Below are 24,193 nucleotides of genomic sequence, written 5' to 3' on the forward strand. Positions count from 1 at the left end.
CCAGATAAAATGGACTCTAGATCTGCTCCACTCAAAAGGTCACAGTTTTTTGTCCAACTTTTTTGCAACAGGCAAGCTAGGATGATTTTGACTTTGCAAAATCTTGTCAGCCAATTTTTAGTGAAACCTAATGAAAACTAGGAATAGTTTGGATCCAAGTTCCATTTTCTCAGAACCACCAAAATTTGCGGATTTCATTGAGATTCTTGCTTTGACCCTTCTCTAGCCTAAATGAGAGTGACAAGCTCAAAAGTGATGGGTAGTTTATAAACAAATAGAAGTTTCTACCTACATAACTTTATTCCATAATTTTCTCTGACTGATTTGATGACAGTATTCCCTAAAGTGATACCTACATACCAGGATAGCTGCAACAAAAAAGTGAAAAATTTATTTAAAACATAATACCCCCCACAAATTATTTAGAAATAATGCACATGGCCATTTGGTTTTTATTATTGCCAGGCATCTGTCCCCTTCAGTATTTGCAGCTCACAAGGGAAATCTGGATAGCGATTTGTGACTAATAGGGCTCTTCTGGCTGTGGAAAATATTATGTTGTGTTACTTATCAGCTTTTACAAGCTAAGCCAAGCAGCACCTGACTGGGTTGTTACCCTGATAGAAGATCTCAAAGGAAATGCAGGAAGTGATGCTTATGATTCATGTTGTAGTGTTTTCTCTTCTAAGTCAGTATTAACCATTAGATGGGCATGATGTTATGGGTCTACTGCCACTGGTGATGCTATTCTTTTGGCCAAGATATAAAAGCAAAATCCTGACTTCTCATGGAGATTTGAGACACCATAAAACATTTTGTAGGGTAACTCTGGTGTCCTGACTCATCTTAATATGTTCCGTGGAACATTTGTATCAGACAAAAGGAAGTATGGTGAAGTTTCATTTTGATAGTAAATTTTCCTTGTAGCGTATTTCACATAAGTGCATGTCTCTTTACAAAAAGAACAGGCGTGCTTGTGGCGCCTCTTTTTGCGGATACAGACTAACACGGCTGCTACTCTGAAACCTGTTTCTATATATACATGTATTGACTTGCCCTCAGTGTTAAGTCCTGCAAAAACTTACATACCGGCCTAATTTTACTTATAGTGAGTGAAGTTACACAACTGGGTACGCCTTTGCGGGATTCGGCCCTAAATCTGATTCTTTGGACATGCTCTGAGTCTCTTACAGCTCTTTGAAGGAAAGGACTTCTCCTGATAATTAGCTTATATAATGTTGATAGCTTGACCAAGGTGTGACGCGTACACATAATGGCCGATCATCTCCTCAAGCAAGTTGCAGCTGAAGGACCCAGTTCTGTTTCCTTTTAAGACAGCAAAGCTGCCATTGTCTCAACTAGGCCAGGCTTGGGCTTGAAGTCAGATCCAGATAATACAGTAGATGCACGTGGGACTTGAGGAATCTAGGTATCCTAATAGTCAGGAGTTTTTTTTGTTTAATTCTTCTTTTTCTGTCTCTCTTTTTGCAATATTCTGCAAACCAAAAAGCCTCCCCAGAAGACGTGAGTGTGCAGGTTTGGGGAAGGAGGGTTGCATGAGTAAAGGGAGGTTGTTTGGTGCACTAGGAAAGTGAGGGAATTCCAAACAAAGGCAGCATTGAGGAAACCATGAAGCTGAAGGCAGGAGAAGGATCCGAAGGGGGGAGTGAGCCAGGAGACAGGGATATAGGACAATTCCCCATACATCTAATGAGGAGGATGCTGCCTTTTCTGTGGGATATGGACATTGCTGCTGAGATCTATGCTATTGTCACCTTGAGATAGAGGGCTTCAATGCAAATGGGTTTTTGGAGGTGTGACTGTGAGTAGCCTGAGGCTGACTCACTGTTCTTGGCAAGTGGCTACTGTCCCTGCATAAACCAAATTGAGGAGATAATTGGTAAAGGACTGGATGATTAACCTGTTAACCATGTAATTCAGCTGAGGACAGGGAGGAGAGGGGAAGGCCAGAAAAGTGAGGTCTCTTGCCCTGGACCTAAGAAGAAGACAAAAGCCATACATGGGAGAGAAGGACTTGTATAGCACACTGGAAATAAAGCACTTGCTGTCAAACTTTCCAGCAGGGTGCATGAGGGCTCCTTGTAGAAAGGAACAGAGGGTGAAGGGCCCCCCCACCACCTTGTGACACACGCCCTTATGGTTAAGATTTTAGTTTTGACTTAAAGGCATGAAGGGAGAGAGATCCTCCCTGGGTCGTGCAGTCATGCAGGTACCCAAACTGGATCTTCAGGGTTTGAAATAGGAGCTGCTAACAGGGCCTTCTCCAGAACTCTGCCTGCCCTGACTTGATCCAAAATAGCCCCAGTCAATATGCTTGCAGGCATCTCTTGAGAGATGAGTCTCAAAGCTCATTGCATCTCAGACCTGCTGGGGAGGGATGGCTGGGCTGAGGATATGACACCTGTGCCAAGTGCTGAGGTTGTCGATCATATGTTCTTTTGTTGGGATGAATGTAACTTTTCAACATTGCCAAAGCTCTTTGCCTACCCTGCAGCACTCAACCAAGGTGGAAGCTGACCCTATTCCAAAGACAGTGGCTAAACTTTTAATGGGGGGTTGGTCCCTGGTTGCTCTGAAAAAGACCAGAGAGACCTAGCTCAGGGGCTCTGGTGCCTAGCCAATGGGCTGCATGTTGCTTTTGGACCTCTGCACTTTTATTAATAGGTTAATTTGCTATCAAATCCTCCCCCGCGTTATATCTCACAAGGAGGAACCAGGGGCTGTGGCCATGCAGCTGCCCTCCCCAGAGGACACTTTAAAAGCAACCCCCGCTGCTTAGTGAGACACTTACAATCCCCCTCATTGTCTGAGCCCGGCCCTCGTTCCTAGGGCTGCGGCGGCCGGAGCAGGGGGAGCCGGAGCGGCGACCCCCGGGGGAAGCTGTACCTGCCCCGCCGCGCGGTGCCAGGGGAGGGAGGGGGCGTGGCCTGGGCGGCGAGCGGAGCCAATGGGCGCCCGCCGGCCGGGAGCCCTTAAAGGCCGCGCCGCCCGGCTGTCAGCCGCAGAGGCAGGGCAGGCAGCGGGGCAGCCGGAGCGCGGCGCTAGCTCCGCGATGGCTGCGCTGAACGGCGCGGTGGAGAACGGGCAGCCGGACAAGAAGCTGCCCGCGCTGCCTCGGCCCGTGGGGAACCTGCAGATCCGGCACACCAAGGTGAGCCGGGCACCGTGCACCTGCCGCCGCCCGGGGCTGGGGCTGGGGCTGGGGCGCAGCCTGCGACCCGTTATCCGCGCTGCGCTGCTCTCTGCTCTGCTCAGCCGGAGGTGCCCATGGCCTGGCTGGCAGGAGCCCCGCGCTGGCCCGTCCCCAGATAGCAGCGTGTCCCGCAGCAGGCCCCCCTGCTCCCCCGGAGGGGACCCCCACCCGCTTAAATCCAGTTGGGTGGGGAATTTCCCGCTCTCTGAACAGCCCCCCTCGGGAGACTCTTTATTCTCTCCAGGAGTCAGGGTGCCTGGCTGGAACCGATCCATAGGTTGTGACCAATCTGGTCAGCAGCCAACAGTGATTTAAAACAACCCTAGATGTCCAAATCAATGTACGATGACTTTAAAGTAATACAGCTCCGACGCAGAATGCGCTGGGGCCTGATCCTGCATCCCCTCAATCCGGATTGGATTCCGAGGGGAGCTAGGTGCTTCGGGAACGCAGGGTCTGACCTCTCAGGCAGGAAACTTCGTTTTGTGCACCTCTTTATTGTGTTATGTCAACAACAATATTCAAGAGTAAATGGGAAAATTGGGTCATTTCCTCCTCAAATCCTGAGTTTGCGAAAACTTTTCCCGCTTTGTTATAATTCTTCTGTGTTTGTTTGGGGTCCTGCTCCTACAGAAAAGTGTTGCACTTTCCATTGTCGCAGGATACATCTGTCTAGTACTTTTAATTAACTGCAGATCTCCCGCCTCCTCCCCGTCTGCTGTGATAGAGGCTCAGTTAAATCCTTACTGATCATTCAGTGTTTTGTTTAGTTACTTTTTTTAGCTTGATGTTCCACAACCGCAGTCTGTTCTCTTGTATTTTAAGAGACTGGAAGTTTATTGTGGTATTGGTAGCAAGTGGAGAAAGGTGTCAGTTCTAGGAGTGATACAAAAAAGTGCATGTCAGTGGACTTATCCTGCCTAGGCAGACACGTCAACTGCAGGAAATCAAGTGAAATTGATGGGGTGGGAGGGTGTTTCCCTCCCAAAATTTATGATTTAGCAATTTCTGCTACAAGTTGAAGGTGTCATAGTTTTCCTCTTCTGCATATTAGACTCACTTCAGCACCAAATAAAGGTGCATCTGTGTATTCCTGAATGTGTACCACTTACTCACCCTGTTGTCCAGGGTTTTGCTATCGAAGAAAATGTTTTTTGTACTGAGTATGGACAGGTGTCATCCTGGGTCACTAATAGGGTGATGCCATGTTCCCAAATTATTATGTTGGGTTTACAACAGCCAGTTCTCCAAGATCTGGAGCACTTCTTGGGAACTGAGAGGACTCAGCAGAAGTCAGATCTGGATAGAGTGAAGCTGTGAGGAGGATAAAAAGAACTTCCTTTAAAGCAGGTTTTTTTTTTCTGTGAATTCAGTCCTGTTCCCATTGTGGATACTGAGGGGGGGGGGTTGCATTGGCTTCATTGATGGCAGGATCAGACCCTATATTTATGGTATAGGAAAGGGGATTGGGGAATCAATGATGCAAGGTTCAGAGTGACTTCAGCTTCTATCACAGGCACCAGAAGTGAAGGGTGCTCCTTAATGTTTAGGATCAGACCCAACATTGCTGATTGCGCTGATCTTACCCCTCTCAAAATGTCTGATTTTACACTTTAAAAAAGCTCCTGGTATCCTTGCTAAAGTCAGGGCTTCAGTGTAAAAACACACAACCAAAAGTCCAGTCAGCTCTTATGCGATCAACAGCGCTTCCCTTTAAAACGCCTTGGTTATCCCAAGCCACTGAAATGTAAAACTTCCAAAGCCCTTGTTAGAAGACTCCTGGTTTTCCTACTTTGTTCTTGATATTCAAGACGTCTGCTCATTGCTGGTTTCTAAGGCACAGAGTTAAGAGTCATTGCAGACCTCAACATCTCTTTTAGGAATTGTCACATTGTGGTAGATAACCCCCTATGTTGTATTCACCAGTATCCTAACACACAGGTTCCTGTAGTGGAGGGACTCCTTAAATTTATGCTGTGCTATTGACATATGACCTTTACTTTGCTAATTTCAACTATGCAGCTGGACTAAACTGGCTAGTGGGGTTAATTAATATAAAATAATTCATGCTTCCTACGTTATATAAGAGAGAGCATTATAATTTGTCCTTCAGCTGCAAGAGGACAAATAAAGTTGAACTGCATTAATTTCTGAAGTTGAATGTTGATCCAGGTACACACCGAAGGAACCAAATTTGATTAGCCATTTATTAATTTGTCAGCAGATAAACCTTCTTAAACCAGTTTTCCCTACATTGCTTTTTAAAAGCTGAGCTTTCTGCTAACCTGAAACTTGCATCTTCTGCTGCTGGTTTCAGAGTGGTGTAATGTTACCTTGGACAGACTTTTATTAACTTCACTGGCGGTTGCGTGTGAGATGGATGTGGAGAATAGGACCCCTAAAGGTGTCTACACAATCAAATAAACTGTCTCAAAAGTGAAAAATGTTAAGAGTACAAGTTCTGCTTCTGATTTGATGCTCAGAACACATCATCTGATGAGGAAAATTATGGGCAATATTAAGCTTAGAATGATGATAAATACACATCTATGGAGGTATTCTGCAAACTCTGTCGACTTGTCCCAGACGTTTGCAGCTGTCTCCGAACAGCACTCATCCCTTTAAAGTGTGAATCTTATTTTCAGTTCTTCTAGTTATTGGATTGGGGAAATTGTTTCAAGATCAAGTCTTGTATTGATCAGCATGATGCTTTTATGAAGCAGTGATCGCTCACAAATGATCTTTCTATAACGTCCCTAGAGATGAAGATGAAAGAGAGTGCAGTGATGATCCATGTAATACATGCAGAGTGACTTCTTATGGAAGACTCAAGCTTAGTTGTATGAAGCTGAAAAAAATCTTGGCGATTCTGTCCGTCGCCTTGAATCCGCCATTCACTAGAGTGATTTCATCCTTTCTCCAGCTCCCTCATCCATAATTAATGCTAACACATAGATGCAGCAAAATGGTGCCCCGTTCATTAGTAGCTGTAAACATTCCATTGTCGTTTCATGGGCTTCCCTTCCTGTATCTCTCAAGTTTGCAGTGAAATGTTCCTCATTTTAGATTCAAATTTGCCTTTGTCTTCCATAAACCTGCTTATTCTTACCATTTTAAAATGTTTGCATCCAAAGTGCTGGATTGTAATTTGTGAGCTCCAGGCTACTTAAAATTTCCTATGTGCAAAACCTTCATTTTGATGTTGTCACACTGACTTTTGTAATCATGACACCTCTGTCCCCGCCCGCCCCGCCCCCCACCCCGCCAAAAAAAGTGAAAATCATCCAGGATAGGTAGATCTAAAAATCAACTTCCCGACGAGTTCGCACTCAGGCAGCTTTGGAGAAGCATTCAGAGAAAAATATTTATTGTGATACTGATGTTAAGGAGTAATTATGCTTTGAAATGGGCAGGAAAAGAAACTCATGGGATCCAATTCAATGGGAGTTTTGAGTGTGCGAAGACTGCAGGTTTGGTTGGGTTTTTGGTTTTTATTTTTCATTGGGGGGCAGAATTCTAGCATGAGCTGATGTGCCAATAGACTTGTACATTGCATTGGAAAGGTGAAACACTTTTCTTCAAATAAAATAATTTACTAGCTTGCAAAGATTAACCAGGGCTCATTCTCTAAAGACTGTGTTTAAACTCCTTTTATTTACAAAGAATCATTAATAAAAGCATCATCAGATAGTGTCAAGCTGGGTCAGAATAGTGCAAATGCATGTTGAATCAATCAATTATGAACTGTGCATAGACACTAGTATATATTAAATATCAAAATGTTAATCATTTAAAAAGTATTTGAATGCATTTTTAGTTATATAACATTGGGACTCTATTTGTCCTCGCTATAGAAAGGCCATATTTTGAAAGGCTTATGATTTTTTTTATTTGCATTTAAGAATAAATTGCCATAGACAAAACTTTTCCAATTGATATTGACAGAGACAAAAGACGGCAAAGTGCTAGGGGCATTTGTGAGTAAGGACTCCTTGGGTGAGGTAGCATGGCAAGATTGGGTCCATACTGCACATTCATTGGTGGTAAATACTAATGGAGAAATCACTCGTGAGTAGCCCAAAATAAGCAACATTAGCAGCATATACCCAACATCTATAATGTTCGTGCATTGTGCAGCAGAAGGAGCTATAGTGCTTGAAATATGTAGATTTCTCTTGGTGTCTGCTTGCCATGCCCAAGGATATGGGTTTGAAATAAACCCTGGCTGTTTCACAAGTCAAATCAGATGAATTACACTGTGTAGACCTGATCCTGCATTCTTGGGTCAATCAAAACTGACTTCACTGGACCTTTATGTATGTGTACTTCCCTTGATTTGGTTTGTTTAACTGCCAATTAACAACGGAAACAGCCGTTAACGTTAGAGCCTAATCCTGCAAAGGTGCTAAATGCTCTTGACTCCCTTTGGCCTCAGTGGGTTCTCCACCCATTCCAGGATCAGGCTCGTAGAGAGAGATACTTGAGCCTCCAAATGGTACATGTGTGTTTGCTATTTTTTTTTCTTTTTGACCCCTGATAGATATTTATTAACAACGAATGGCACGAGTCCATGAGTGGAAAGACGTTTCCCACATATAATCCCTCAACGGCTGAGAAAATCTGTGATGTAGAGGAAGGTGATAAGGTAAGTTTCTCTGAGCTACAGATCAGGAAAGCGTTCTGGGTACGTTTTTGTTTTTGCTACAAAATGTGATTGGCCCAGCTGCAGGTTTAAAGCCTGTGGTAGCTAAACATTTTGTTATGCTTGTTCAAATGGATTAGAGAGAATCAATTATGTCCCACTCCACTAGAATCATGAGAGTTGCTTCTTTGCTAGGGATGGTGATTACTGTAACGATTTTAACCGAATTTTTAGGCGTGATCCCACGTATTGTCTGCAAGGTTTAGAAGTGATTTGATTAAACAACTATTGCCCCATTGCAGCCCCTTTTTTGGTCACTTTTTTGATGTATTTCAGCCCCCTGCCCCAAGCTTGCAAATGCTTTACACACCTGCTTAGCTTTACACACATAAGCAGGCTTAGTGATTTCAGTGAGTTTACTCACATGTGTAAAATGAAGCCTTTGCAGAGTTGGGGACAGAGATTGAGACCAAAGAACAAATGCACATTTATTTTTAAAGATCCTCTTAGGAACACTTTTTTTAAAAACAAACCACCTTGGACTCTGGTCCCTTCTCTGCGGATATGCATCAGTCCCATTAATAGGTGATGATCAGTCAAACCAAAGGATGAACGGGAGTGCTCAATATTTGATAGAAGTATCAAGAACTCCATAGTCCATGCCTTGTGCACAGGGCCGGATTAACCATTAAGCTAATAAGGGTATATCCTTAGGCCCTCCTATTTTTTAGGTCCTACTGGTCGGGTAGGGGGTGCAGCCAGGGCCAGGTGTGTGTGTGGGGAGAACAAGCTTGCTCATGTAGTAGCCCCCTGTGGCTTGGAAGGAGCTCAGCTGGCAGCCTGCTGCATCTCCCCATGCTGCAGGAACACACTGCCAGGTATCCGGTTAACACTGGTGACCGGACACTAAAAACTCAGTTACTACAGGAACCGGTGCCAGCCGTGGGTGTAGTTTGAGCAGGCATTGGGGAATGTTGCAGTGTTCATCCTCATGCAGATGAGCACTCCACTAGCTAGGAGGGAGGAAACCTAAGCAAAGGACAGCATAGCATCCCTCGTGCTACCTCTTACTCAGAAGTATCTGTTTGAAGAATTGAGTGTCAAGAGAGCAGAATAAACTTGTTGCATATTTACATATTATTTATGTAAAATTATGTAGAGAAATGTTTGATGCCTTCATAATTTTTTTTTGCAATATGTCATTCATACTTGGGCTCTTCCCTCCCATTAGCCTTAGGCCCCTCAGAACCGTAATCCAGCCCTGCTTGGGCACACAAACCTCTGACTGGAGTCAGTGGCACTAGTAGACCTGCCTTCTACCCATACCACAACTCCTCACAAACGTGGGCCTTGTGGACATGCGGTAGGAGGAAGGACAGGTCCAAAAACTTGCCTTTTTCCATCTGATGACTGGAAGGCTCTCCTGTCACCGTTGTTAGTGGTGGGGCCTCACCCTCATGTTGTGGAACGAAGTCACCTCCTTATCAGCGGTGGGATGGGGAATGTTTTAAGCACAGTGAGTATCATCACCTCTGTGGTCAAGCTACACACCCTGGCTCTAGGACAAGAAAACCGATGGGCCAAAGGTTCTTTATTAAAAGAATGCCTCTACTCATCCCAATGACATTCCCATGGACCATAATGCTATAACAGGGTTGCCACTTCTGCAGTGCAAAAAACCAAAATGTCTCAGTACACTGAGCACCTTTCCAGATTTCCCAGGCTACCTCCAGTAAAAGGAATGATCCTGGGAAAACCTGGGCAGGTGGCCACCCTAGCGATATATGGCAATGGGGTGGGGTCTGTGACTCTGCCCTAGAGAAGAGGGCAAGCCTAGGTAGTGGCTCATAACCTGCTTATTACAGCCACATCCAGGGAGAAGGACCCCTTAGAACAAGCAGCAGTCTTCATGCCTGTGATGTCCAGAAGACTCAGACTGTCCATGCACAATGCAACAGTGGAGGCAATTGTAAAGTGGCCAGATAATATCATGGAATTATATAGATTAATTTTATATAGCACATCATTGCATCTAATTATAATGACTGTATAAACTCTGGGGTGAGGCTAATCCTGAGGTAACTTTTTTACTAGGCAGAGACCATGGCCGTGCTATAGTTATGTGAGCTAAGTGCCTCCTCAAGTAGTTACAAAGTTGTTAGGTGGGTATTTCAGGCCTGCTTTTCATGCCTCTGTTAAAGAGAACTGTTGAGCAAAATAAAGAAGGCAACCTCATGTCTCGCCTACAGAGAGAGCTCTCATTACTCAGTTCTCTCCCAGGTGCCAGGGAGAGATTTTAACTTCTAGCTCATGGGACTGTCATTGGAAAACTTCCTTCTCTGGGCTCTCCTGAGAGAGAAACTCTATGGCTTCTGTGGAAGTTCTGCGAGTTTCTATGGATATCTGGTGGGCAGGCTAATCTCTCTATGGGGGTCAAATGCACGATATTTTGGTCACAGAGGGTACGTCTACACTGCATTGTAAAAGACCTGTGGCCTGGCCATGTCTGGCTTGGTTCAGCTGACTCAGGCTTGGGTTTGGGTTCTGAAACTCAGTGCTGTGGAGGGGGGGGGTGTTTATTGCCGTTTAGCTGTACCCAGAGTCTCTCCTTGCACCCCCTAAATCCTACATGCACACATTTCTGCTGTGTGTGGGAAGGGGGCGGCAGACAAGGCTGGGGTTGGGGCTGAGTGAGTTTAAAAAATTGTGTTCAGGGCCCCAAACAGGCCAAACTGGGTGTATTCACCTGAGTTTTGCTTTGGGTCTGTTAGTACCTAAAAATCCAACTCGGAGGTTGGTGGTTGCAAATCCACATGGCCTGGAACCAAAGAGTCTTGTGCAAACTGAACCCCCTGAGATGAACACAGCCGCAGTTTAATTCGCACATCCTAGATTTCCGGATGTTTCATGCAGGCAGACTTAGGTTCGTTAACGAAGACTGCTGTGGAGCTGTGCTGTGGGGTATTCTCAGTGGGGCAGCTTGAGGAGACAGGAGCTCTGCAGCTGTGGTGGCCAAAACTCTTGTAGGGGGCTGCAAGTTCTGTCACTACAGAAGCTGCTGTGTGGCCCTACTTGCCCCCCTCTCCGCCCGGCAGCCCTGACTGAGTGTCTGCCTCAGTCTGAATATTTTTTGGGATGTTTCAGGGGAAATGATTCAGCCATTTATGAGAGAGAGATTAGAGGAGAGAATACATGTTAACAAAATTCGTCAAGCTGCTTCATTGGAAAGCACTAGCGCCTCCGTGCTTTGAAACAGGGACTTGACATTTGGCTGGTGGTGGTGGTAGTGGGGTCACCTTGGTCTCAAGCATGTGCCTGTTGCGGTTCTGTGGAGATGCCCAAATTTGACTTAGATGGGTAAGTCTTTGAACACTTGTTTGCACATGCTCAGTGGAGACTTAGCAGAATTCCCTGGTGATTCGGTCTGCACTGGGCATGCTGTATCCCCTCTCTTCACCTACATCACCTGCTAACCGTAGTGCATGTGTGCTATCCTCACAGAGCCTGGAGCTGACCTGGACTTTCTTTGCCATTGCTCCTCTGGGCTGCTGTGGCACTGGGCTCAGGAATGAATAGTCAGGGGACTGTCTTCCTTATGGACTCAATGTTCCACCTCCTGGTGCCCTGGCAGGGAGGAGGAAGAAGGGGCCTGACTCAAATGCAGAGGTGATGAACTGGACTTGTGAGTTTGAGTAGGGGACACGGGGGAAGAGCAGGTTAGATGGGACAAGAGCCATAAGGGTCCTGTGGAAAAAGTAGTCTGCGGTGATGTAATTAGAGACTATCACAGTCACATACACACAAGGGGGCTGAATTAAGGTTTCACAGGCAACTTTAATTCTAGCATTTCCTAACCTTTAGCATTTGATTCTGCAACCCTAACACTCTTGAGGTAGTTTTTGTGTGTGCAATACTAAATAAATCCCACACAGACTGAAACTCTGTGAATTGTTAGGTCTTGTGTGTCCCTCTTTTTTTGGTCCCTGGCACCTTGACAGCTATGACTCTGTCCTTATGTCATGCATGGTGCCTACGGATTGCAACATCTGTGTAGTGTAACGCACCATTCTGACCCCTTTTATGCCTAGTCATCACAGAGTGGATTAAGAATGGAATTTCAGCCCTACCTAAGAAATTCCTTGTCTTTGCTGGTTTGAACTCAGACACTTAATGTGAGGGGTGGCTGAGTTTCCACTGAGGTATTTTGGGGAAGTTCTCCTGCTTGCATACATAATGACTATACAAAACACCAAACCACGTATGGTATCTGGGAGTGCAATGAGTAGGAATGAACATAACTAACCACAGAGTCGCCCACATGTCCAGTTTTGGAGAACAGTCGTGGTCCGCAGTAATGCTGTGTTCTGTAAGATTGCTCCTAGCGTGACTTCTGGAAAGGGCTGGATTGTTAGTAATGATGATGATATCAGTGGAAAATTGCAAAGCTGATGAGGGCAAAGTCACTTCTTTTGTGATGCTAGCACATGGGTAGTTAATGCAGGAAAGGGGCCTTTCCCCAACCATGGTCCCAAGAAAGGAAATAAACACGATCTCAGGAGCCCAAGAGGATGTGGTCTGCAGATTAGGGAGCACATCTAGCCTCACAGCTGGCTAGCAAGTATGTGGAAATCAACTGCAAGTGCTACTCAACAGTAGGGAGGGACACATGCTGCTCCTGCTCAGAGAAGCACTAATGGCCATCCCACCACCTAGAGGACTTCTGCTTTGGCTTGCAGGACTCCTTTTGCAGAGGCTGTACCAGGCAGCATCTCTGTTCTTTCTTCCTACACTAACCAGGGCAGGACTAGCCTTAAAATACTCCGCTCCTGAGTCTCAGCCATCCTTTGTGGAGAGGTAGTCATGCTATTCAGAAGGGATGTTTGCTGTTTTAAAGGAACAACCCAGTTTTAGTAACAGTTTGAATGTTCAGTAATATATTGCATATCAATTAGCTTGTCTCTCCTACTTGTGAGTGCAGTGTGAAAGCAGCTAGGTTTCTGCACTGAATTAGCCCCTGTCTCTCCCATTCTGTGCATTGGTGCCTTTCTGCTGGATGAGGCAAATACATACTTGGGTCTAGATTTGTGACTTTAAGCACTACTCCAGTGTTAGCTCATGGAGCATCATGCCACAGATAGTGTGACTAGGAGCGCTGGGTGAGTGAACAAACCAGCCGTGATTGATCTCCCAGTTCCATGCACACCTGGAGTTTGACTCAACTCCCATTGAAGCAAATGGAAATATTCCCATTGATGTCAGTAGGAGTTGGATGAAGCCTCAGGTGTGCATGGGCCCTGTGATCACAAGCCTGTCCATTGCTGTGCAAGGCTGGTGGGAAGGCTCTTTGTGCTGCATGCCTGCCCTCCCATGTGTGCACTCACAGAGCGAGGGGCAATCCTGGTAACTTCATTTCCCACAACCTGGCCAGCATGGCCATAGCACTGCCTCGTGCCTCACCTGTGCCAACTGTCTTCCATATCGCGATGATAAACAACACTTTTTAAAGGGAATGTGTTTAAACCTGACACCTTCATTATGTTTTGTGTCCTGCCTGATTTACCATTTAAAATATTTCTTTCAGGCGTGGCTTGTAAATCCTAATTTCAGCATGAAATTGGGGACGACTTAAAAGTGGGGAGGCTTGACTGTAGTTTCTACTCTGATTAGCAGGTGCCAAATGAATTGTTTCAGATTAAACTGATTAGGTCAAATTGTGCTCTGTATGTTGCCTGTGTGAATTCAGGGTAACTCTAGATAGCTGGTAACTCCAGAGCCCTGCTACTGTCTGTTTAATGCATCCACCCAGTTACAGTGTGCATTCACTCTGACACCCCCCGCTCCCACATACACTTCATCTCGCAAACATCTGCCATAATAGTGGAGATAAAAATAGCCTGGGATGACTAAGGTAACTGGGTGCCCAAGTGCACTAGCTTCCTAGCAGACAGTAGCATAGCCAATGCCCTTCTGACAAGGGTGGGGTTCTGTTTTCAACTGCTTATAGACTGATCAAAATACCATGTAACCCTTTGCAGACCTGGAATAAGTAGGTGTGCCTGTAACAGGGTGGCTTGCCTCTTCAGAGCAAGAGGCGTGGGACTGACCCACCCTAGTTACTAAGGAGGTACATCTGAACTCTGATTCCCCTGTAACAGCCAGCAGCAGGATGCCACAGAGAAGAGGATGCCCAGGGAGACCAGAGGCTGTTGGGAACAAGTAGGCTCCAGCAGATAAATTTGAGGTGATACTACAGGCGAAAGAGGCGTGGGAATGAAGGGTTAAATGGATGGACATGTGGTAGGACTGGAGAACTTTTGTGTGTGTGTGTGTGTGTGAGAATCTTCCTAATGTATTTTCTACTACATGCATCCGATTAAGTGGGCTGTAGCCCACGAAAGCTTATGCTCAAATCAGTTTTAGTCTCTAAGGTGCCACAAGTATTCCTGTTTTTATTTTGAATGTTTTTGTTCATTTAATACAACAGGACCCAAGAGTGGCTGTGAATGGACAGGAGGGTTGGGTGGTGGGGGCGGGGAAAATGTTTGCAGAACTACTCTGCCCTCCACCACAGCCTCATATGGGAAGCAGCTTGCCCAAGGACCTTAAATAACCATGGGATTTGGCTGTAGGTGGTTTGTTGTTGCTTTGCTTTGTGTATAAACCTTCCGGTGTAATTAATCACTGGTTGTGTTTTTCTGTAGCACTCTTCAGTGACCCAGTCCTCCCTTGAAAGTGTCTGTCCTTAGTAAAGGTGTCATTTCTTGTTTGTCTGGCATTAAATATGTGCAGGGATAGGTCTATCTTGTTGTGGTCTCCCATACTAGAGGATTCTGTAGTTTCACAGAGTTAGATTAATCCTGGAGAAAAAGACACGATGTGTTCTAGACGATGTTGCACAGGGTGGAATTCCTTACACTGCTGCTTGTCTTTGGATGTTTTATGGATACTTGGGGTGAAATCCTGGCTCCACTGAAGTCATCCGCATAACTCTCTCATTGTCTTCAGTCAGGCCCGGATTTCACCCTGGCTGAAAGGTATCAGTGTACATTTAGAGGGGAAAATTGCTGGGGCATATCTTGACCAGATTAAATACCTAAGGTGTAGGTAGGGACACTTCACTCATGTGAGTAATCCACAGCAACGTCTTGTGAGTAAATGTAGCAGCCAGTGTTACAACAAAAAACATATCAATCGTCATGGGCCCCTATCCCCAGCTGGAAATTGACTTCAGTGGAGCTATGCTGATTTACATCAACTGAGCGTTAGGGCCAAAGCATTGAGCCAAAAACACTAACAGCCCTCCATAAAGGGGGGCACGTGGTTCTTCTGAAAATGCTGTCTAGGATCTAAGTGAATTTTGTGAATTAAAACTGTTAGACACGTTTGATTATGGATTTACAAGGAAAATTGGGATTGTCCAGTGGGGTCTGTGAGCTGTAACTATTCCCTGGGTTAAAGTCATCATAATATCCATACTCTGAATATATCTTCTTTCCCACATCTTTGTTTTAAAAATATTGATCCATCCAGATTTGGCTTGTGAATGCACCAGGCCCAGTCCTGCTGCCGCTGAGGTCAATGAAAGTCTTGCCTGTTCTCCACTAGGAGCCAGACTGGGCATATTTTTCACTCTTGCCAACAAAGTATATAGAGAAGAAAATATAGGAACTTGAAAATATGTATAAAATGTATATATATTTTTAATCCTGTCAGCGAAGCCTGGTCTAATTCCATAAACTTCACGACTCACCCTTAAAGATCTTAGCTCTGCAAAATTTGAATTTAGGTTCCTATCTGGCAAGGTCAAATCCTACTAGAGTCTGAAGCCGCTTGGAATCTTGCAAGATCTGACCTATGTTCAGCAGCAAAACAGGAGACTCTCTTAGCAGATGATTCAATATTACAGTAGGCAGGCTCTGCAGGACACAGCATAGGAACCAACCTGCTTGGTAGCTGTTCATAGCACTATGCAATTTTGTCTCTGTAACCTGAATATTGTGTGTGTTTTGGTTGCTTTAGCCCGACGTAGATAAGGCAGTAGAGGCAGCGAAAGCAGCATTCCAGAGAGGATCTTTATGGAGACAAATGGATGCCTTAAGCAGAGGAAGGCTCCTCCACAAACTAGCCGATCTCATCGAGCGAGACAGAGTCATTTTGGCGGTAAGTGAAACATGGTGGGGGAGTGATAATAAACTAGAATTGACTGACTGACTAATTCTGTCCCTCTGGCTGCCCTGGAGATCTGGGGCTGGTTGTAGCTTGTGTTTAGTTTATTTGAAAGGGGAATCCCATCTGCAGGGAGGCTTTCATTTCCCGAGCTCCCAGCTTGGTTTAGTAACATTTGAATAGAGGGACTTCAATATTATTATTAAAGTCACTGATTTTGAGAGAGCAGTTTAAGGGCATTTCTGCCTCATTAAAGGGAAAAATTCCAAATCCAGCGTTCTTTTCAGTGCTCTGGATGAGGTCACCCTAGACCTTAGCTTTGCAGGTGAAGCCTACCTCCCTCTTCAAACCTGAATAGTGCTTTGCGCTCCCTTCCCCCCCATGCCCACACACCATGAGAGGGTAAAGCCCCTGTCTGACTGCTGACTTGGAAAAGCTGCCTCTCCTCCCCTGTTTGATCTCCATGTCCCACGCAATGGGAGGCTAGGAAACTTTTTTCCAAGTCAATGAGCTTGAGTCGTCAGGGAACGACCGCGGCAAAGCCTCACCTTCTTAACTCCTTTCTTTTTGCCATTGGGCTGATTTGTTTACCCTCCCCTAGTCCTGTCTGCTCTTGTCCACTTGGTGAAATACAGTTGATGGGTGTCTAGCTTGCCTGTTCCAGCTTGGGGGGGTAGGAGGACAAAGGATGCTCAACACTTAATGCTGCTTATACTCACTCTGCAGGGAACACTGATTTAAACTACTAGGTGTTATTTGCTAAACAATTTTTTTTTCTTTTTTAAAAAGAGATTGAGCAGTGGAGCCACATAAGCATTGTCTTCGGGAATGCCTCTGAGGCGATTGTTCAGCAGTCTAGTGCAATTCGGCAAGGCACATAACTTTAGACAGGTGCTTAAGTGACATTGACTTCAACAGGGCAACTGACTTGTTTTAGACTAGGCTGGGCAAAACTGAGGCCGACGTGAGTAAAGGCTGCAGGATGGGGCCATCAGGGCCTGCATCCACAGAGTGGGTTCATGGGAGGTGGTGGCACCCATGAGTGGTCATATTCATCCTTGGCTAACTGCATTGGTGCCGGGGTGAATTCAGCTCTGGTTTAAGAGAGTTTAGGGCATGCATTGGAGATGTCCATGACGTGTGTTAGCTTTGAGTTACTCTTGTTAAATAAATAAATAAATAAATAAATACCAATATCCTTACTTGAAGTTAACGTTCTTACCTATGGTATTAAATAAATATTTTTAAATAAATTTAAGTCCTAGAACAAAATGAGCAAATAACCCCCACTCTGTTTAAAACTAGCCGGCAAAGACAACCGGCTAAGGCTAAAAGGTTCTATAATCACTATGTTAAATAAGGAATCATGTCTGTGCGGAATTCAATGAAAGAAACATCTGAAGAGATAACAAAGATACAGAGTTGGGAACAATTTTGCACTAGCAAAGAATGACCTAAATAGGTCTGTGCCATCCCTGACTTGGGTGTTCTACTTCTCAGAACATTAAAAGAGACAAGTGACAATGGCAACAATAAAACAACACAACTGATTTGCAGTAAGCCACATCAAATGGAATGTCTAAAGGATTTAACTTCCTTATAGCAATTGAAATAAACGGCAGAAAGACGTGTGTGTGAAGATTTTGAGCTATTCACAAACAGGGCCGGCTCCAGGCACCAGCAAAGGAAGCAGGTGCTTGGGGCAGCCAGTAGAAAGGGACGGCCTGTCCGAGTCTTTGGCGGAGAATCCCTCACTTGCTCTTGGAGGGAAGGACCCGCCGCTGAAGAATGAAGCGGCACGTGGTAGAGCTGCTGCCAAAGTGCCGCCGGTCGCGACTCTTTTTTGGCTTTGCTGCTTGAAGTGGCAAAAAAGCTGGAACCAGCCCTGTGCACAAAACATCCATCTGTGCCTCTGGCTAATCATAAAAATTATTCCACTGTGACTTGACTGCTCACAGAACCAATGCACCTGCATTGTGTATTGCAACTCCTCTCTCTTCCTAATCTGGTTCCCCCGGGGAGCTTGGTCCATGCAGTTCGGTCCTGATGTGCTACTGGTGCCTCTGCCAGACAGAGACGTGAGTGATGCTAGACTTGTGATGGCTGTGTGATATGCGCAAGCTGGGACCAGGAGCAGAGACACTAGTTCATTTGGACATTTGTCATCTTTTTTTAAAAAAGCAAAATAACTTTGGGCCTAAGCCACAAAGTTCTGGCTCAAATTTTCCCAGAAATAAGAGTATTTGATCTCAGTAACAAAAAAAAAAGTTGTTGAAGTTGGCCTTGTGCCTCTTTCTTTCTGATGGACAAATTTTTTCTGCTTGCTTTTAACCTTCAGTATCAGGAATGTCCTGTCTGGTTGTCGTCTTTTGCCAAAAAATTTGACAGGATTTTAGAGGATGTCTGTTAGCTCTCACACTTAACTGAACAAGCTTTAACAAGATTGTCTCCAAAACGTTGACTGGCCATTGGTATTAAATGGGTGTTAATACAAACAGTTCTTTTAAACTGTTAATTTTCCTTCTCTGCTTTTTTCAGTCTTCGCTCTTGTGATGCTGTCATGGAGACTTCCAGGTTAGATGGTGTAAAGACATGCACAGAAATCTCTTGACCTTTTCTATACATTAGAGGAGCAAAGAAGGGTGCACATCCAATTCTTGTCAGTTTGCAAGTTACTTCCCCTCCCACCCCGCCCTAAGAGTAAACGACAGGGGTGGGGAAAAGCAACTGCTTCCTGCCGCTTTTAGTTCAGGACTTGAAATGTATCATTGGGCACACTTTTCATGAACATGCTGCTTGCAAAATGAAACTTCAAGTAGGATGTGATGCTGTATGAATTTGGACACACTCTTGTTTACACCAAAAAGGGAAAATATTTTATAACAATGTCTTGGTCTTGAAGAATGAAGCCTCATGGTCGGTCTTGAAGAATGAAGCCTCATGGTCGGTCCAAGGGAATGACTACCTGCTCCACAACCTGATAAAGTCAGAGACTTCCATTGATTTCTGTGGGACTCTTCTCTAACTTGGATGTGGGGCTAAATTAAAAACATATCGGACATCCCTGAACTCCAGGAGGGCTTGTATCTGTACTCAGGCCAAATTGTGTGTTCATATTGGCCCTGATTCAAAACAATGCTTGAGCTTATGCTTAGCTTTAAGCACAGGCTGAAAGCTACCCCTACCTAGCACTGCATTTCAGAACATGCTTAAGTCTCATTGTGGCCATTGGGACTTAAGCATGTGCTTAAGTCCCAAGTTCTGCAGTGAATAGGGATGGGCTTAATCGTGGGCTTAAAGTTAAGGATGTAACAACTTGCTGTGGTGAGTTGAGGCTTTTCCTGGGGCAACCTCACTGACCCTTCTTCATGGTTGACTCAAATCTCAAGAATAAGCACCACCAAAACCCCAGTTCTGAACATCCCTGGATTTAGGAAAAATCCAGGTCTTCATCCATGTGGCTTAGTTCCAACACTACTGGAAACATAAATGTTTCTGCCCATCTTCATGGGCAGATATAGCCTGCAAAAGGCTGTGTGATCGAAACACCGCTCACTAAGTTAAATTTGTGTCAAAAATAGAAAATTAAGAGAACCTTCTTGAGCCATAAATAAACCAGGAAGCTCAGTTTGAAGCTCAGTGGCTCTTTCAGTCACTCTCATGACCACTTCGTCTGTTTTAGTTTTAGAAATAGGGGCACTGCGTGTACAATAATTTTAGCAAGCATTACTCCAGCTGGATAAGAATCCTACTCCCTGTGAAGGGGGAACTCTATTCAGATCCTGTTTGGACCTCAAAGGTTCTGAAGGATGGCAGTGTACAACTTCACCTTTGTTCACACATTTAATTCAACCAAGGAGTAGTGCCTCCTTTATGCTGGTTCTTGTCCAGCTTGCATGACAAGAGGAGAGGAACAGGGCTGCTGGAACTTGGAACTGCAAAAAAAGGAGGAGCCAGATTCTGACATGCTGGTATAAAACTGGTCCAAGCTATAACTTCATTGACCTCGTTGGAGATATCCCTGGTTTGCACCAGTGTGAGAGCACATTTGGGCCCAAAGAGGTTACTTTACTAAAGGCACGTGCTCTCCAAATGTGTTTTTCAATCATCCAGTGAACAAAGAAGGCTTTTTCTATCAGAGTATCATAGAAGATTAGGGTTAGAAGAGACCTCAGGAGGTCATTTAGTCCAACCCCCTGCTCAAAGCAGGACCAACACCAACTAAATCATCCCAGCCAGGGCTTTGTCAAGCCAGGTCTTAAAAACCTTTTAAGGATGGAGATTCCACCACCTCCCTAGGTAACCAATTCCAGTGCTTCACCAGCCTTGTAATAAAATTGTTTGTTTGTTTTTTCCTAATATCCAACCTAGACCTCCCCACTGCAACATGAGACCATTGCTCCTTTGGTCTGTCGTCTGTCATCTGCCATCACTGAGAACAGTCTAGCTCCATCATCTTTGGAAACCCACTTCAGGTAGTTGAAGGCTACTGTCAAATCCCCTCCTCCACCCACTCTTCTCTTCTGCAGACTAAATAAGCTCAGTTCCCTCAGCCTCTCCTCATAAGCCATGTGCCCCAGCTCCCTAATCACTTTCATTGCCCTTCGATGGATGCTTTCCAATTTGTCCACCTCCTTTCTGTAGGGGGGCCCAAAACTGGACACAGTACTCCCAGATATGGCCTCACCAGTGCAGAACAGAGGGGAATAATCACTTCCCTTGATCTGCTGGCAATGCACCTACTAATGCAGCCCAATATTCCATTGGCCTTCTTGGCAATAAGGGCACACTGACTCATATCCAGCTTCTCGTTCACTGTAATCCCCAGGTCTTTTTCTGAAGAACTGCTGCTTAGCCAGTTGGTCCCCAGCCTGTAAGCGGTAATGGAATTCTTCCATCCTAAGTGCAGGATGTTGTACTTCTCCTTGTTGAACTTCATCAGATTTCTTTTGGCCCAATCCTCCATTTTGTCTAGGTCACTCTGGATCCTATGCCTACCCTCCAGCATATCTACCTCTCCCCCTAGCTGGGTGTCATCTGCAAACTTGCTAAGGGTGCAATCCATCCCATCATCATCCACAGTGGGGGAGAGGGGGGAAGAGAGCACCCTTCTCCATTGTGTGGGGCGGGAGGAAAGATAAACCTTGTAGATTGCAGAAGAATTTTTTGTCTAGAATCTTTAAAAACAGCACTCCCCCCCCGCCCCAAATATTAAGCAGTATATAACCATGCGTGTGATTTGTTGTTTCAGACCTTGGAAACTATGGACACAGGGAAACCTTTTCTTCATGCCTTCTTCATTGACTTGGAAGGCTGTATAAAGACACTTAGATATTATGCTGGGTGGGCTGATAAAGTCCAAGGCAGAACTATCCCAGTGGGTAAGTTGAACCATTCCATGTTCACATTTAAAAGCTCCTTTAGTCTGTGATACCAAGTACATTTGAGACAGAACCAGTTTAGGGAGTTTTCCTTCTGAAAAAATCATTCCTCCCTTCCACTCTCCCAAATTACTTTATGCCTTATCCCTTATGGACAAGCCATAGAGTTTAACAGAAGATTATGTATCTCCCTGAGAGTTTTAGAACCGCCCTATAGACTTATGAGAATTCTATCCCTGGTTATTGTGCATCCAGTTTCACTGAAACTAAAGATTTCACTGTTGGTGAGACTGCATTGGAAATCAAAGTTCAAAGGATATTTTTGAGTACCTTCTTTGTTGTTAGTTAAATTGGGTTTATTGGAGAGAGGCCAGACCTGCTAGCTCAGATCTGTCAGTAATCAAAATACGTGGCAGACATTCAGTTCCTGGGGGTTTGGTCAAGCTCTAGTTTGTAGGGGTATTTAATTGATTTCTGAACACTTGCAGCATTTTTTTTAAAAACTCCTCTGCCAGGAGTTGTGCACAATTCTGTGCTTCATTACACCCACGCCAGTGGATTTAGTGTGAGTAACTGAGGGAAGAATCTATCCGCTCATATGTAAGCACAGGTGTGGCCTTGAGAAATGACAGGTGGTTTACTTAAGATAACAAGGGGTTTGCATGAAGTGAGTGAACAGCTAATTGAAGGTCAGCAGGCTGCTCCTTTCCTTTGGCCTAGTGATAGCTGGTGGTCATCCATGAAGGAAAGAGCACCACAGACAAAGGTTAAAGAGCGGCTCCTTCTGGAAGCTGCGAAGGACTGCACTTGTCCACCCCCACCCCGCCCTCCACCAGTCAGCACTGATTTAAGGGTAGCAGAGTCCAAGCCTGTGGCAAATCAGAGATTTCTGTCACCCGAGCTTTAATTTGCAGATCTGCTTCCTATGGCGACTGGCTCTGTCTGTTTGAGATCACTTCCGAAGTGCATAATAACTAGAGGCCCCCCAAAATGGTGCTTCATAGAAAGCAAAATATCTAATGGGCAAATGGTTTTATTAAATCTTCTGGCAGGAAATTAACACTAAAATATTTTTTGTTTCTATTATCAGAAACAAAATGTTTGATTCTAATTGAATCAAAACAAAACTTTATTTTTTTGAATCAAATTGAAATTTTGTTGTTGTTTAAATATTTCTTGTGGCAATTTGTCACAAAACTTTATTTAAATTTTTCCCTGGGAAATAAACCTGTTTCTCTCTTCCCCCCCCCCCACCACCACCCCAACTAAAATCATAAGTGTTAATAATTCACTTTCTTTTATTCTTCACTGAAACGAAGAATTACACCAACTGAACGTGTCTGAGCAGCAGTAGCAAGTGTAAGAGAGGAACTGACCCAGTGGAATTGATGTGGTGAAAGTCCGTGGATTTCGAAGGGTTATACCAGTCTGAATTAGAGCAGCACTTGGTTCTCTGTATATAGCAGAAGATCGGAATTATTCTGGGATAGATGTTTCCTGTCAGATAATTTTCACCCTTTTGAAGAGCACCCTGCCTGTGTAGGGGATAGAATTGGTGATTCCACAATCTTCTCAAATTAGCTTCACCTAGTTAACTAGTTTATATTCATTCTGCCTCACTGGTCTGTTGTTTATAGACTCATTTTATATTGTTTCCACTATTCAACCCCCCACAAGGGCAGTACATGCAGGTATGTCACAATATTAGCTTTGACCCCTTACATGTTTTTGTTTTGCAGATGAAAATGTTGTCTGTTTCACCATGCATGAACCGATGGGGGTCTGTGGGGCTATAACGCCGGTAAGTATAAGACTGTCTGTTTTTAGCCAAGAGGTGCTCCTACCCTGAGGGTCCCCTCTATTTACAAAAATATATATGCATTCCCTCCCCCCCCCCCCAGCATTGCAGCCATTGTCCTCTGTCGCAGGGCAAGTTTGCCTCATCCCCTCTTGGGGCAGGATAATTACTTCCCTGCGGTCCTTACGACCACCTGTTGTCTTGGGGTTGTGTGGGACTAATGGTAAGTCAATATGGTTGTGCGCGCTCTCAAGGTTGTGTGGCCCAATGGCCAGAGTCAGGGTGATGGCCCCTTCTCACAGGGCTGTGGGACCCAATGGCCCAAGTCACTATGGCTTCCCAGTTCAACTGGGATATATCACCTAGTGGTCATCAGAGCCCATTTGACCACCTGGCTCAGCAAGGTGGTATGGCCTAGTGGCAAGAGTCAGTAGAGCCACCCTCACTCAGGACTGTGTGGCCTAGTGGCCATCATCAGCAAGGTCCCCCTCTCTTGGGGACACAGGGCCTAGTGGCCAGAGTCAGTATAACTGCCCCTTCCGTGGGGCTACGTGACCTAGTGGCCTGTCAGGGGAGTGGGCCACCACCCCAGGGTGGGTGACAACTTGGTAGGGGGGGCCCCAGGCTCTCCCTGCTTCACCAGGTCCCAGCTCAGGGCCCTGTCAGTGACAAGTATGCCTGCCACTGGGTCAGTGGGGAATCTGTCCGAAATACACTGACTCCACTTGGCAACAGAGCTAGTCTCCTTGAGCTACTTCCTACCTGGTTCCTGATTTTGTGGTCCCAGCGTTACCACGGTCTCTGGACTCCTCGATCAGTACGGCTCCCAACAACTCCTCCACTCACTGGGCATCCTCCAGAGTCTAAGCATCCCTGGCTTCCGCTGTCTGGGGCTTCTGCGGTTCCTGGGCTGGAGCTTGCAGCATGTATCCTCTTTCTTTGGTGGTCAGCTCTGAATGAGCTGAGCTGCTCCCTTTTATACCTAATCTCCA

The 24,193-nt window shown here is 45.2% G+C and overlaps 1 protein-coding gene across 1 annotated transcript in view; it reads left to right on the top strand.

Moving 5' to 3' along the window:
- The first annotated feature begins 3,056 nt into the window (after positions 1-3,056).
- The window catches only part of ALDH1A3 (aldehyde dehydrogenase 1 family member A3), a 48,569-nt gene continuing 27,432 nt past the window's right edge, over positions 3,057-24,193 (top strand). The window contains exons 1-5 of the mRNA XM_050967143.1: positions 3,057-3,172; positions 7,755-7,859; positions 15,876-16,016; positions 21,274-21,403; positions 23,143-23,204. Of these exons, the coding sequence (XP_050823100.1) occupies positions 3,074-3,172; positions 7,755-7,859; positions 15,876-16,016; positions 21,274-21,403; positions 23,143-23,204 (537 nt within the window). The 5' untranslated portion in view covers positions 3,057-3,073. The remainder of the gene's footprint in view (positions 3,173-7,754; positions 7,860-15,875; positions 16,017-21,273; positions 21,404-23,142; positions 23,205-24,193) is intronic.

The sequence above is a fragment of the Gopherus flavomarginatus genome, chromosome 9, assembly GCF_025201925.1.
Source record: "Gopherus flavomarginatus isolate rGopFla2 chromosome 9, rGopFla2.mat.asm, whole genome shotgun sequence".
In the NCBI taxonomy this organism is placed as follows: Eukaryota; Metazoa; Chordata; order Testudines; family Testudinidae; genus Gopherus; species Gopherus flavomarginatus.